General features: G+C 46.0%; 1 protein-coding gene across 1 annotated transcript; it reads right to left on the bottom strand.

The window, feature by feature from the left end:
- Positions 1–1,611: 1,611 nt before the first annotated feature.
- LOC108626056 (uncharacterized) lies at positions 1,612–12,485 on the bottom strand. The gene is made up of 4 exons (XM_018026465.2): positions 11,872–12,485; positions 7,771–8,175; positions 4,780–4,857; positions 1,612–4,186 (listed from the first exon to the last, which is right to left on the bottom strand). The coding sequence occupies exons 2-4, from the start codon at positions 7,927–7,929 to the stop codon at positions 3,146–3,148; spliced, it is 1,278 nt and encodes a 425-aa protein (XP_017881954.1). The 5' UTR covers positions 7,930–8,175; positions 11,872–12,485; the 3' UTR covers positions 1,612–3,145.
- Positions 12,486–15,503: the final 3,018 nt, after the last annotated feature.

Genomic DNA, 15,503 nt, shown 5'->3' with positions numbered 1-15,503 from the left:
TTTTATTGATGTTGACAAAATCCGACCATCCCAGCGTCGAAACGGCGAACTTTTGGCAAAAAATTTCATTTTTCCTTAATTACTCTTAAACAGTTGAATCTACGGGAAAATTGTATATGACCTTTCTTGTAGAGGACGACGAGATTTACAATTTCTGTATAAAATTTTTTCGCTAGCATTAATATTTAACGAGTTATTGACGAAAAACGAAAAAACAGTTTTTTGCAAATTAGTCGTTAACTATAGACGCTAGCGAAAAATTTTTACATGGAAATTGTACATCTCGTCGTCCTCTACAAGAAAGGTCATACGCAATTTTTCCGTATATCCAACGGTTTGGGAATTATTGGCCAAAAACGAAAATTTGGAAGAAATTGAAGGGGTACCCCTTGGAAAAATCTCGGAAAAATCGAAAATTTTTTTTTGTTGTTTATTATTAACAATGTTCTTCCGACGTCTGATTTCTTTTTAAAAAATGCGTTTCTAAAGTGCATAAACTTTTGGGATTGACTGTATAGCCAATACATCCTTAATCCGTTGTCAACACCGACTATTATTATGAATACCAAAATTGAATTGAAATAAAAAGCAAAAATCATTCTTACCAATGAAAAACAAAATTCAACCGATTGCACAATTCTGCTCCATGTGGAAGCAGTCCAGAAACAGCAAAAAGAAAAGAAAACGACGAGGAAGAGAGACTGTTTGACAAAATGTAATCCGAGGACGGCCGAAGCACACGTCATCGCACGGTGGTAGCGCTTTTTTTCGCCACGCACACACGCGTAGGACCCAGAAGCTCGGGCAACCTGAATTGTGTCGGGCCACAAGAAACCACTAGAGCTCGTTCGACGGACATCGAGTGGGCCCCTCTTCTCTTCGTCCCACCTAAGTCAACAAGCACGATCCGCTGGCACGTCCGGGGTTACGGGCACGAGTGAGTGCTCGTCAATACACGCAGGTGCACGCAGGTGATTACCTGTACGCGTCGCGGACTGTCGATTATGTGTCGACCCGCGTGAATTCACGCCGTGCCGCGCCGTGAAAAACTTTTGACCGGCACAAACGAACGATCGGGCTTGTGCGGCTGTTAAAATCACCATTGATATCTCCGAATTCGAGGTCCCTTTCTCTTTCAAATTATTTCAATACCAAAACTCTGATGACTGCTTATGAAAGTTAATTTCATTAACTGAAATAAGAAGATTTTCTAGTAATAAATTACTTGTTTTTTAAATGCTTAAGAGACATAATTAGGTATTTGCTCTTTGCATAAGATCGTGACTCTTTTAGCTCGTTATTCCACGGAATCATAAATTATCGCTACAAGACATATTGAAGGCTATAAAATTAATAATTGAAACGAGGACAATTTTTCTTCCTTCTGATTTTTCCTCCCCTTTTTCTATGTGAGCACATACGTTCGCGTGTCACGGCCAGGTCACAGCCCGGCTTAGGATCGATATACACCCGATATGTTTATCACCTAGCGTTTTTAACGAGCGTTTATCGTCTCGCGGAACCGTGCGAGAGAGAGAGAGAGAGGGAGGGAGGCTGTCCTCGCGCGTTCGAACGGAATGGTGCGAAGAAAACGTGTTTCTCGTAGTACATCAGCGCGGACAAATTTATTACTAAATAAATAACTCGGTGAGATAGCGCAGCGCGGAGATTCGCGCGGCGTGAATCCATTCGCGCGCGTTTCACGGCGACGACGGTTCGGTATGCGCGAGACGAAAGTAATCGAATACCATCTCGAGTTCGAGCTGCGCGCTTATAGTATAGACGTATATATACAGATGATTACGGACGGTCGCGTAAGGGAAACGATGATCGAGGAGAGATTTAATGAACGACGATCAAGGCGCCACGTATTGCTTATACAATATTCTTTATTTTACTTGGTAATTTTTTTTCGCTAGACACTCCCGGTGCGTAATGCGCGCGTATCTTCCTCGCGTATTTGCATTTATATGTATCCACCCATTCTCCTTATCAATCTCACGTGCCTCATATTTCTTTTACACCGTTCGTCGCACAATTTTTCTTTTAATGACTGTCGTTCGATTGAAATCGAACGAGATTCCCGGAAGGAATTTTTCAATCACGCACCAAGGTCTCCGCGAGACGCTGACAAAGAGACGATTAATTGCATCGCGTTAAATAAAAGGAGTCGACATAAATAAAAGAAAATTTCGACGCGGCTAAACAAACGAAACACTGGCCATTCCTCGAGCGCCCGGATAGAACCATCGAAGATAGAACTTCGACTTCTCGGTCCTCTCAGACACCCTCACTCATTTTCGTACTTCTTCACAAGCGACAGAAATTCTACACACACAGACGTTATCGTTACACGTGTCCGTATCCGCGTACGCACTCGTTACACGTGTACGTACACACGCGCAGTTATTATTTAACGTTAGAATATCACGTGGTTTTTACTGGCACCCCCCTTTACTTTCTCTCTCTGGCTCGCTTCCACTCTTCCCGAATAGCTGGAAGATACCGAGTCGAGGCACAATCGTCCGTCGTACATCTAGCTGCGAAAGGGATGCATCATGCCGCATCGTCGGCCACTCCGTCAACGAACACCTGGCGAACCTAAAGGGAACCGTGTCGTCTAATACCGCGGACTTGAGCAATTTTACGTCGATCCGATCGCCGATCGTAAAGTCATTTGTGCAGAGCTACACGCGGCTCGTGACATCCGCTCTTCCTTCTATATTTGCCTTTCTATAGCGTCATCGTCCTTCGTCCTCCTGTTTCCTCGTCTCCCTCGTTACGCTTCCTTCATTCGATATTTCACTGTTCCTCTGTCTAAGCTAAGAAGTTTTCTCCCAGTCTCCAGTCGTCTTTTCCTTTTGCTTTCACTATACTCCATTCGATTCTTCAAATTTCAACGTCTTCCTCTGCTTTGACTAAAAACGTTTTCCTCCGCGAATCTCCAACGCATTCTCCGCCTCGCCGTTTCTCAGTACACTCGAACCAAGACGGCGACCGAGTCATCTTCGTCCCCGCGAAAGGACAACAATGCGAGTCTCTGTGGCGCGAAGGAGGGCTGGCACTCCGAGCAACGCCTCCGTGAGCGACGATTCAAGCCAGTCTAGTTTCCATCGAGAGCTGTCAACAAGCTGCCCCTCCGGGGTCACGTCTTTCTAGTCAGATCGAGAGGCGGCCCGGTATCCTGCAGCATCTCGTTGTCCTCGCTATCCGTCGACCTCTCCTCCTCCGTGCTACCAGCCGGGTCCGCGTCACGTCCGACCGCATCTATTCGACCAGCCTTCATGCTCAAATCGATCGGCTCGTCTTGTTCCGGGCCCAAGGAACGAAGAAACGCGAGACTCTTGTCATACGCCTCCATCTGATTCCTTTGACAACCCACCTCCGCACCCCTGCACTCGTCACGGCCGCTCCTATTATCGTCGTCTCTTTTTGGCGACGGCGTAGATCTTGGACTGACGCTGTCGCTAGAGGAACTCGTTAAACTGGCGACCATCTGCGGCGCGCCAACCTGATTCACATACGGAACGATGAAACGCTGCTGGAACGGGAAGAACGGCGCGTTCAGGAGCTGCATGTGCGTCAGTGCCGGATGGAAGAACGGCGGTCCTCTCCACATGGGAAACCTGGATACTTCCGGCCTGAGCAAATCGTGCGGTGCTCTGACCAGATCCACCGGCCTGAGGAGAGGATCCTGATTAGCCCTCGTCGGGATCTCCGGTGTTCGTAACTGCCCGGGGATGTCCTGAGGCCTGAGCTCATCCCTCTTCGGGAATCTATCCTGATGGTGGTGATGGTGATGGTAACTGTTCGCGGTGGTCGTAGTCGTGGTGACCATGCCAACACCGCCTGTCGCACTGGTCGTACCAGTGGTCTCGTTATTGTTGTTGTTGTTGTTATTGTTCGCCACGTCCAGCGAACCGAACGCCTTCTCGTAAGCGGATTTCGGGTCCTTGATCAGCCGCGCCTGGGCCTGATGCGATTGCTCCTGCAGGAGGCAGTGGATCTTGAACCAGTTCGATCGGCGCCCGTATCGCGAACCGGACTTCGACATTCCCACCATTAGACACTTCCTCAGCCGGCACGCTTTACACGCGGTGCGGTTCTTCTTGTTGATCACGCACACCCCGCCGTTCTTGCATTCGGAAATACTGCCCAGATTGTTGTAGGTGCGTCCGAAGAACGACTGTGGAACAGAAACGGGTTCGACGCGGACTTGTTAAAATTAATTGTTCAGTAAAGAAAATAAATTCCTCGGGGTAATCATTGAAATAAAGACAGAGTACGGAATTACGTTAATACGTTGCAAACGGATATCGTTGGTACCGTTCTTTAAACTGATTGCAGGAAAGAAAAGTGTGCTGACGAGATCAGCGGCAGAAATTACACGTTTAAAGAAGAACACGTGTAGGCAGGTACAATCATCAATGAGAAAAAAAGAAAAGTACAAATTCGAAGCTTTCTACGAGAAACGTGAAACCAGAGACCCGTGGGTCAACACGGTGTACGTACAGGTACAGCGCCCGGTAATTGTAACGTGAGGATGATGCACGCGTCTGCACGCTTAAGGCTACAATTTTATTTGCATTCGCGGGTGTACACATGCTCCACCGAGAGAGGGGCAGAAAAACAAAAAGAGGGAGCGAGAGAAAGAGAGAAGGAGACTGGGTCGGGTTAAGATGCGAGAGTATAAAACGGGCATTGAATTTTTCAGTCGCGTCGCGTCGGCCCGCGATGACGATCTAAAGAGAGCAAAGGGTTTGCCTGGTGGATACTGACCTTGCAACCTTCGCACGTGAAGGCCCCGAAGTGAAAACCCGCGGCCGGCTCTCCGCAGACCCTGCAGAGCTGATTCATCTGCAACAAAAAGATGCGACATGTGGTTACGCTTCGGCTAAGAAACCGAAGACGCTTAGAATGCGCCTGGTGATCAGGCTGCAACCACGCGCAATATGTGCCAATCACGGAACCGTTTCTTGCCCGCCTCGTCCCGAGGGGGACGATCAAGAAGGACTGTATAAGGAAAGATGAAAAAAAAAAAAAACAATCGTTTAAAACGTAGGCAAACGATACTAGATAAGAAACACCGACCGCGTCCATCGACGGTGACTCCCGCTGTTAACGCTATTTATTTCATCGGCCGAGACACCGTTTAGCGACGCGGGATTAATCACGCGATATTTAAACGAGCGGCGATCGATCGGGACAACGTATCCCGCGACGTTTCCGCGTCCAACGAGTTCCGCGGCGGGCCTCTCGCGGCGAGCGATTAAAACTTGAAACCGCGTGTACTACACGGGTACGCGGGAAAAGTTTTCGACGATTCCGCGTGATTTATCGGCGATCGAGGAAAGTATCTGTGAATGATGGGATCGATTCGCGGCACGGTGATCGTACACGCCGGCCGCCAATCATCGGGCGACGTGCCTCGCAAGAGTTCAGAATCAGAGGAGGTATAGAAAGAAATAGAGACGAACGTGTGAATACGTATGTGTGCGCCGTACGTACGTATGCGTGTGTGACGTTTCACGCTCGAAAAGCGACGCAGTCACGGTAAAAAGGGGACCTTCTCTTGCCCGGTGAAGAAGAGCCGGGGATTCGGTTGCGAGATCGTGTTCCTATTAAAACCTAGTTAGCCAGTCATTACGGCCCCGTAGCGTGTAGAACGCATAGATGAGTTTAGACGCGACGATCCAACGAGAAAGGATGACCGACACGGGAAAGGTAAAATCGTACCGTGAACTATGGAGAACGTGCATGCGATTTGAAGAGAGCGAACGATGTTTACGCTCGCGCGCTGTTCAAAGGGCGTACCGATTTTTACTTTCGTTTTCGTAATAAGAATTTCAAAACGTTGCCGACAAAAGGAGTGCTTATTATTTTCGTATCTTTTTATTAGGTAATAATGCTTCATTATACACAATTGAAATCAGTTAAATGGCAAACCTTAATGAACAGCGAACTGTAGAAAAATGTTTTTATAAAGAGAACAAAAGATTTTACTTTCTACAAAAAATCCAGAATCCCATCGACACTGAACGCTACAATTAATACGACATTTAGTCGAACTTACACGAACGCAGTCAATGAAAGAAATGTAGAAGTAATCGAATGGGAGTCTTGCAATAATCAAATGAGAAAGGATGAGCATCGCGAGAAAGGTAAAATCTGTACGTGGACGTAACAACGCATGATGAGAGAGGAGAATCGTACGAGAAGGGTGTATCGATTCTAGTTTGCGATTTCGCAACGAAAAGGCAATCGTCTATGTAAAGGGGCGTTCGTCGAAATAATATTACGTCAGCTCGCGTGCGTGCGCTCCAGGGAAGAGAGAAGGAACCTCTCCCGGGACGGCCTGGGTCAAAGGTCCGGCTGGACGTTTCGAAATAATTTTAGAATTCGTTTTTCTCTCGTTTCACGCCGGCGCGGCGTGTATCCCGCGAGATCAAAACGATTCAGAGAGACATTCTCTCGTTTGATGTTTCTGTTCCAAAGAATCCGAGCCATCCTCTGGTCAGGCACTGCCTGATACGTGCGTAGTACGTGCGTTCGAGCATAGAATGTAAATAGGTACATAGTGTGGTAATCGGTTATGCGTGAAAAGCTGTCCCGGCGAGCTTCGACGAGGTGATCGACAACGAACAACCATTAAGAAAAGTAATTAGAGGATCCGATGCAGGGAGAAACTGACGTGTTATCTCGGGTTCCGATGCCGCCGTGTTTACGAATCATTAAGCTTCGAAAACTTTCGATATGGATCGTCAAATAATATTTTGACAGATCAAATCAAAGGATCTTATACGTATCTTGCAGATTTATTTTGGAAGCTTTTTGTAACCATACAATTACCACTATATTTGCAATTTTTCATAATTGAACACTCTTCGCTTCATGGTAATAAGAGTGGCGTAAAAACAGTATAATACTGACATCATTGACTCTAACTACCTCGAATGCATATCAGCTACCAGTGTCATTAACTAAACTGGTTCAGGTACTAACGTTCCCAGTAGTTCTCGGCTCGAAGAAAAATTAATTTTGCGTATAAAAACGATCTCTCGTCCCAGTGAGTACCTGGTATCTAGACAGCTGCTAGTTTCTTGTATAAACCGACAGGAGCACAGGCTCGTGCACAGATAAAAAGAGTTAAACGCGCAACATGACGCTGTCATCTGGGTTCGAGCCCCGGCACTCAGGTCGATGCGATGTTCTCTCTTACACTTAGTTCAACGCCACGAATTTTGTTCTCGCATCGATCTCCGCTTATTGACCGTTTAATCGTACACCCGCGCGAATCCGCGTCTCATTAAGTAATGCGCGAAGGTAATGCCGATGACGAATGGCACTCGAGATACTACGCTGAAATGAAAGTAGCGTGCCGACCGGGGATACATATTTTTCCTCGCGTTACACGGTTGATGATTCGCGTTTCGCACTACGCACGCACACTTCACGGTCCTTTCTTTCGGCCCTGCAAAATTTGGATCTGTTGGAACAACGCCGTCTTTATTTTCTCCTTCCCCCTTTCCCTACTGAACTATAGGATTAACATGGCCACCGGTTTTTTGCAAGAAACGTTCTTCTAAAATAATCTGATCGTACTACAATTTTAAACGTCTTTTAAAGGTCTGAATAAAAATGAAGTATGGATAATTGCTACGAATGAGAAACAGGCGAGCATCGTAATCTCGATTCGACAACAGGAATGGCATCGCATTACGTGATACACGGTTCGATCTGGTGAAAAAAAAGATAAGAAAAAGGACTCACCACGTCGGTGTTGGACGCTGCCGTGGCGATCGTCGACGTAGGCGTCCACCACCCCGCGGTGGCGGATGTCGCGCTTGTAATGATACCAACACCCGTTGCACCAGGGATGGATCCGCTCCCAGCCAATCCTGCCGAGCTCGACAAATCGCCCACGTCCATTCGATGTTCCTTTAATCTCTCGATGCAAACCGTGCGCGCCGGTCCCTCGAGCCGTCCGTTCCATGTACGATGTCGCGACCCAACATTTTCGTGCGTGTCTTACAAGCGGCCGAAACGCCGGCCCGTAGAAAATTTCGTGCCGCGGCACCGCGGATTCTCACGACCTCCCGCCTCCCCGGTTTTAAAACCGGGGACCACCGGCTGACCCTTCCTTCGTTCCTCGCCTCCTTGGAAGGACCGCGTAAACTGGAACCACCGCCACGAATTCAAATCGTTTATTATCGTTCGATGAATTCTTTATTTAAATCGTTCGAGCTGAAACGATATGCGAAGGATCTGAGCTGGGAATATTCTTTCAGATTTATTCGTATGCTGTGATGATTCGCTCCGGTGTTTGATAAGCTAATTTAGCGTACCAATTAAGCAGATGCGATATCTCGTGATTTAATTTAGCGTTCGGTTCGGCGAACACGCGGCGTCACGTGAATTGCGTACAACGTGTTAAGTGGGGTATAAATACTTTAATGGCGGTTATTTCACGTCCGCGTAAAACTCTGGAATAATTATTTGTTGATTTATGAGATTTTAACCAAGCAATTACGCTGCTCTCTTTAATTACGTATTCGCGCTTCCCTCTTTCTCCCACGGATACGCATTGAATAGAAAGGCTTTGTTCAGGCGATCGTTTCCCAGAAACAGGAATTTTTTGACTGAAAAAAATAATTGGAAGAGTAAAGAGTCGAACTGAAGGTACGCGTAACCTGGAGCGTGATAATTAACTTCTCAACGGTCAGTTAATAATTTTCCGTTAACGACTGTCTCAAGTACACACGTTTTTACTGTTATTCAATTAACCGGTATTCAATTTTTTACCACCAAAGAAGTAGCGAAATCCTCGAATAATTGTTGGAACAGTTTACGATAGAAACCAGAATAAAATATTCTGCGGAACTGAACGAAAAAATATTAATTGACTATTTAACGATGTTTATTGACTCTTCCAAAAAATAGCATCGAGACGTCGAATAAAATCCGCGGGTGAAATTCTGCGTTCAACGTTTCTCGAGCGAATCCTCGGCCCAGCCGAGATAACATGTCGTGTTTACAGCGATGTAACGCCATTACCATGTTAACGGAGCCCGCCTCGCGAGAGCCGCATAAATACGAGCGCTAATTACGGCGCCGACCACGTATTAATTTCATCCCGTGCGCGGGAACCGAACCCGTGTACCCCGGTGAACCGCGGCGCGTGTAAGCGCGCCCGCGCTTCCGATTAACGAGATTACGTTCCCGATCCATTAAAACGAGGAGCCAACACCCTTTGCGAGTATCAGACGCCGCGTACATGGAATATCCAAGATTTTGATCGTTTCAACACATAATTATCGATGTTCCTATCTTATATCCGAGACTAAGGAACTGTTCAATGACGACTGAGAAATAAGTATAGATATTTCGTTGGAGAAACGATCTGGAATTTCGATTAAATAGCTAGCGAGCGAAGATTGATTTGTAGTTATCGGTGGTTGACGCGATCCGATCTAGGAAGCACGAAGAAAATTCGAATGATGCATGTACCGGGAAGAGGTAGCAAGCACGCATCCTGTTCTTTCCTTTTGTACGTCTACGAAAACGATCTTTCTCCGCGAAATATCGAGCCGATCGAACGATGAACGAGCGACGAAGAAAACACGGCGAGTACCGCGACGTCGCGGCGCGCCGTGACGCCGGTAAATTTTATCGCGGGTACGTCTTCCTTAAATAATGACAAATTAATTAAGGTGCCGTATCGCGGCGCGCCGCGGAAGACCGGTTTCGCTCGTCGCCTCCGCCGCGGCCGCAATAAATCCACGTTTCTACGGGCGACTCGTTCCCGTTTACTGCGGGAAATATAATGCGACGAAACGAATTTCCGCAATCGCGAACGCGCCGCAGAAAATTGTAATATTGCTTGAATTTTAACGACGCGACTCCGCCGGTCCGACACCAACCGTGCCTAAATGGGTTCGTGCCATTTCGCGACAATTGATCAAATTGTTAAATTCTTCCGGCTGTAATTAATAGTGACTGTGGCCTCTGGTCGTGCGAAAAATTTGCATTTCCAATCTCACGACTCGTTGACATCTACATTTCTGAACGATTAATTCTGCAATTTCAGCTGCGATTACGATAGTAAACATTCATAAACGCTTTACTGATCTTTCTTACATAATCGTGAAAACATCGACGGATCTATTTGCGTCGAAGATTCATACGGTGGAACAATGGTTACAACAATTTCAACGTGGAAATTCATAAGCAGTGTTACAATCGAAATTAACGAAAGACATTCACGCCGAGAAACTATTTTCAAGAACCGTGAAGGGAGAGCAAAGGGACAAGGCAGAAACGAGCGAACACAAGCAACGTGGCACAAGATTTGCGAGTGAATACTTTCGAGACGACTCCCCATGGAATCATGCAACAACCGTAGACCCTCGTGCAAAGTTACCCACGAGGCGCAACAAGTTTGCAGTCCTTGAAATAATCGCTCTTTTACCCGCACACGCATTACTGCGTCTATGCAAACGTAATACATCGCGTCACTCTTTAGAAGACCGCCTGGCAAGCTAGATTAGCAGCATCGCACAATCCGTGTCCGAGAGGGACTGAAAACGACGACGCTGTCTCGCCGACAGCGAGCAATTCCGATTACTCAAACCCGGAGACACTGGACGGTGCTCGCGTAGTACGTGTCCGGATTCCATTTTTTTCTCATGAAACATTTGCGTAACGATATTAATATTCCGACGGCAATCGTTTAATGGAACATCTTCCAAGGCAATTATTTTAAAGGATTTGGAAAGTCGATCGTTGTTTCTCACAGACGAAGAAGGAGCAGCGTCTCTCCGAACATAGTCACACGATTGACAGGTCCGGGAACAAGTACATCGACGTAGCACGCAAAAAATTGCTGACCAAGATGGAAATTATGTTCACTGGAGGAATACGTTTTGAACGTGATTAGAAGTACTTTCGTACTCGTCAGACAGACACAGCGTGATCGCCGTAAAAGAGCGGCTAGCGCAATTTTTTTCGACTTTCCCAGGCCGTCACGCATCATTAATATCCTAATTGTCCGTCAACTTTTTCACCCTGACCGATGATCCTCCGAGGCATCGGCGTTCGTAATAATAATGATTGAAAGGTGAAACACTCGCGTCAAAAGTATAGCCCCGTACCGCTCGTTCTCTCTCTTTTCGGACATCCTCCGTCTCTTTTATCTTTTTTCCCTTTTTTTTTTCTTCTTTATCACCCTCCCCCTTTTTTCCTATCGCAAGCATCGCGATCGCTGCCGACCCATGGCAGCCAATGAGTGACGAGCGGCTGCAGCTTTAATGAACCGGTTGTGAGCGGCACGTTACACGGATATCATGGTACTGACTGTAGACAGTTGAAATTGTTGTACCCGGTCGTCGTGACAAATTAATCGCCGACGCCGCCGAATCGGCAATAGACAAGGAGAGGAACATAGTAGAAGAGAGAAAACGAATGGGTTTTTCGTGCTAGCCAGAGGCTAGTCGATTTGAACGTCGAGAGAATAAGATTGAATTTCTTCATGATCACGATCTATCAATTCATTCAATTCCTGCGAATCAAACGTCCGTAGAACCGAACACTCTTATTTTGTAATGCCATCAGAGATTGCCTTTTACTATCTGATTTATAAAATGACACCACAGTTCCTAAAACACTCCTACGGCACGGCACGTTTCATTCGATCCGTGAGTAGAACGTTCCCTGTATAGTCAGACATTTTCTGGCGGGGATCCCGAAACGATCACGATCACCACAGTGCACCGAACATCGGTGGCCTACTCGACTCTCTTCCCGCTCAAATCCTTCGGAAATCCATCGACATGCTGGTGCACGCATGTTCGTCGATGGGCATGTTACACGTACCATCAGCCAGGACGAGAGTCTCACCGGTCGAGTACCCTCCTACGCGAGGCACCGTTCTTCCGGTCGCACGTCGCTTCAGAGTACAGAACCGGCCGTGTACCTCGTGTCCATTCGTGCACCATCTTCCAGCGACGTTCCCATAGCTACCGTAGTCGATGGAACTTGTATCCGAGAAATATATATGCACACCCACGTCCGCGACACAGATCGGTTGAAATCGCTTGGAGATTTACTCGTCGCATGGACGTCCGGCGCAGTTTCGACGCACTCTACTCGATGCTGTTCACCCGTGCCTCGAGTGTTCCCGCGATTAGCCGAGCGGCGTCCACTCGGAATCCGCTTGCGGATAAACACCAGCCGGGTACGCGCGAGGAGCGGACACGGAAGCGGGGAAAAAATCGACGAAAAGGATGGAGCAAAAAAAACGAGAACGAGAACGAGGGAAGAGAGGAGCGGACTGTAGCGACGTCCGGTGCACGAAAGAAGAATAGAGGTAGGAGAAGAAGGAGGAAGCGTGGGATAAAACGGGACGAAGAAGAAGAGGACGGTGTCGTGGCTGGACCACCGGCCGGCTCGGGGCGTGCGCTCGTGTAGCACGTGGCCGCGAGACTGAATATCCCCTACCTTGGCCACCTTCGTCAGTCCGTTTGTCCGCCTCGTCCTTATCTTACCTAGTCGCCCGAGAAAGACTACCGCGGCCTTCTCTCGTTCTCTCTCCTCTCCCCACTGCCTGTACCCTCTCCTTCTCGAACCTCTGCTCCTCTTCCCAGCTTCTTTCTTCTCCTCCTTCACTTCTTCTTCTTCTTCTTCTGCTTCTTCTTCTTCTTCTCCGCGTTTCTCGCTGTTTCCTCTCCACCTTCTTACTCGCTCCTCTCGAGCACTGCTGTTGTTCCTAGTTCTTCCTCCTCCTACTCTGCTTGCCGATGTTCTGGCTTCTCCTCTTGGTTCCGATCTCGCGAGCTTGTCGATCTCTCCCCGCGTGCAATACCCATCTCCGCGCGGCCGAGAATCTCTACGTTGCTTGTATGCGTCTACTCTATCGCGACCAGTTGCCGGATACTCCACGCTTCTTCATGCACTTGCAGTGAAACGTTCACGTTAAACTAATACATTTATAAAAAGAAACTATTACACGGTGCTCGATGAGATTTGAAAGAATCGAAGGAAAAAGTCCGACAGTACAAACTTGGACAGTTTCAAAAATTCACATCGATGATAGCAATTTACTCTTATACCCGCGAATCACATGTTTGTAACTTGTTCGAATGACAAATTTCATCCGCGGGTACGTAATATTCTTCACAACTTGTAAACACTCATTTATTCTCGTCAAATCAATCGCGAGCTTCCTTAAAAGGAAATGGGAAAAAATACCGAAAAGACGCGGGCTGTAATCAAAGCTGAGAATTATGAACAGTTCTCAACCTCTGTAACAAAATTCAGGTTCATAAAGTAGCCGGGGTACATTTCCCTCGGGGGATCGCTAAGTATCAGTAGACAACTATCGGTATTTAATGAGCCGTATGTTTGATGCCCCGTTTTCCCGTGTTTGATTCGTGAAACGCGCGGAGAACGTTAACCGCCGCCTAAATATAACGCGTAAAATCGAGGGAAACGTTTCTTGACCGGCGATATTTTATTGTCTATTTTCTTGAATTTCGTATTCGCATACACGAATTCTTGATCGTAAACAATCGCAACAAAAATATTTGCAACATGAAATGATTTAAAAGAAAAAATCGTAGAAGTCAAATTGAGCTGTACATTGCTTGAATAAAGGATTTTTCAATTTTTCAGGAAGCTTTCTATGAAGCGCTTGCTAAAAGCCGAGGAGGAGGCTTCAATGCTCGCACAAGAAAGGCGACTGGTGATTTCAACGCAGAGTCAAGCATGCATCGCTCTTTTAGCCCAAACTCAGCGCTTACAGCCACACAATACTTATTTCAATTTAAGTACGCCTGATCCTCCTTTTATACTGCGGAAAGCGTACCGAGTAAAAGAAAATCGTGTAAAAAGATACAAATATTAATTAGCAGAACTTTAAATAAATTGTGCTTGGAACCACGTAACTTTTAAGTCGTGTAAAAAGAATACCGTATAAGAAAAAGATCAGGTGTCGTCGACTATACTTAGTATACTACATATAATATACTGTACGAAATAAATCTCATTTACATACAAAGTCTTTAAATCGGACCTTCCACCAACTGACTCGATTCCTCTATTGTTATGATCATTACGCACGCGATAGCGATCGTAAGAATTGTTTATCTCGTTACCGCGGTGCGAAATAATTACATCCGCGGAAAAACTGCTTGTCTCGGATAACAACAATCAAGCTCCGATTCATCGGGTAATAGCAAGGCGCGCGAGGCAGTAAAATAAAAATCGTATTGATCTTTACGTAATCGCGTCACGGAATAGTCGTAAAACGCGGACGATCTCACGTGTAATACGTAGTTACACGTTCGCCGGATCCTGTTTAAAGGCCCATTCGATAAAAATCCGGGATTCGTGCGAGAGCCGCGGCTTTGTTGAGCGTTGCTCGAGGAAGATCCGCGAATGTATTTCAATTAAGTGCCGAGTTCCATCATCCTCGCCGTCTCCCTCTCGCAGCCGGTTCATTTAAAACGAGACAAATGGTATATCATGGTATCACGGTTGAATGGGATAAACCAGGGGAAGGTAAGGTCGTTCGAAGTAGGAGGCGCATGATCAGCAACCAATGGAAAGAGCCGCCACCCACGAAGCTATAAAAATTAATTTATCACATGGATCGCCGCCTACGCCATTGCTCCGATCGCGGGCATCTATGTTTCGCAGCATCCCGTTAGGTAGCGTAATCTGTCGGGTGCGGCTCGACGAAACCGATAAGAATATCTCCCACAAAATTTGAATGAAAATAATTATAAACTAGTTAAGCAATTAGTATTATTAATATACTGTATCTTTTCCATTATTTTTATTTAATGAAATAATTGTAAAATTAAAAGAGAACAAAATTTCATTAAAGGGGGCACCACGATACGGTGGGAAATCTTTATAGAACTGACGTACCGATGAAGATAAGAAATAATAAATTTGGAAATACATAAAATTGATTATTTGGTCATCTGGTCAAGAATCGTGAAATAAAGATTCCAAGATTCATTTCCGTTCATTTATTAATAAGAATTATTCATTTTTACAATACATTACTGCACGTAGATTCGAAACAGATGAAGTTGATTTCAATAGCAGTTCGTTCTAGTGCTGGGCACTATCGACTAATTTAAAGTATTGACTACCTAGGAAATAATCGCAATATCGACTAATTAGTCGATAGTTTTTAGTCGGATGAAATATCGCTCTCGCGGTTATGCCTCTATATTGTGATTATAGCGTTCATATTTAAATAGCATTTTTATTTCGCTATACTTGACCAAACATGATCTAAAGTATCGATCACGCATTACGCATTTTCCAATCTAATTTATTATAGGAATGCATAATTATGACTAATAAATTAACAGAAATGCATCTCAGAAATTTTATTTCGCGATCCTTGAATAAATATAATCCAAAGCAGCGATCATGCATTACTTTGTTCGGTAAAACTACCGAAGCGGAAAACGAAAACATAACATTGTCAT

Source organism: Ceratina calcarata, unplaced genomic scaffold (genome assembly GCF_001652005.2).
Source record: "Ceratina calcarata isolate Rehan_Ccalc_2016 unplaced genomic scaffold, ASM165200v1 scaffold39.2, whole genome shotgun sequence".
Taxonomy (NCBI): Eukaryota; Metazoa; Arthropoda; class Insecta; order Hymenoptera; family Apidae; genus Ceratina; species Ceratina calcarata.
Note: the sequence above shows the minus strand (reverse complement) of the source record. Positions and strands in the feature narration are given on the sequence as shown.

Coding starts and splice junctions, on each gene's coding strand:
- LOC108626056 (XM_018026465.2), bottom strand. CDS start 7,929: ATGGACGTGGGCGATTTGTCGAGCTCGGCAGGATTGGCTGGGAGCGGA. Junction 4,858..7,770: donor CAGCGTCCAACACCGACGTG/GTGAGTCCTTTT, acceptor TTTTTGTTGCAG/ATGAATCAGCTCTGCAGGGT. Junction 4,187..4,779: donor TCACGTGCGAAGGTTGCAAG/GTCAGTATCCAC, acceptor TCTGTTCCACAG/TCGTTCTTCGGACGCACCTA.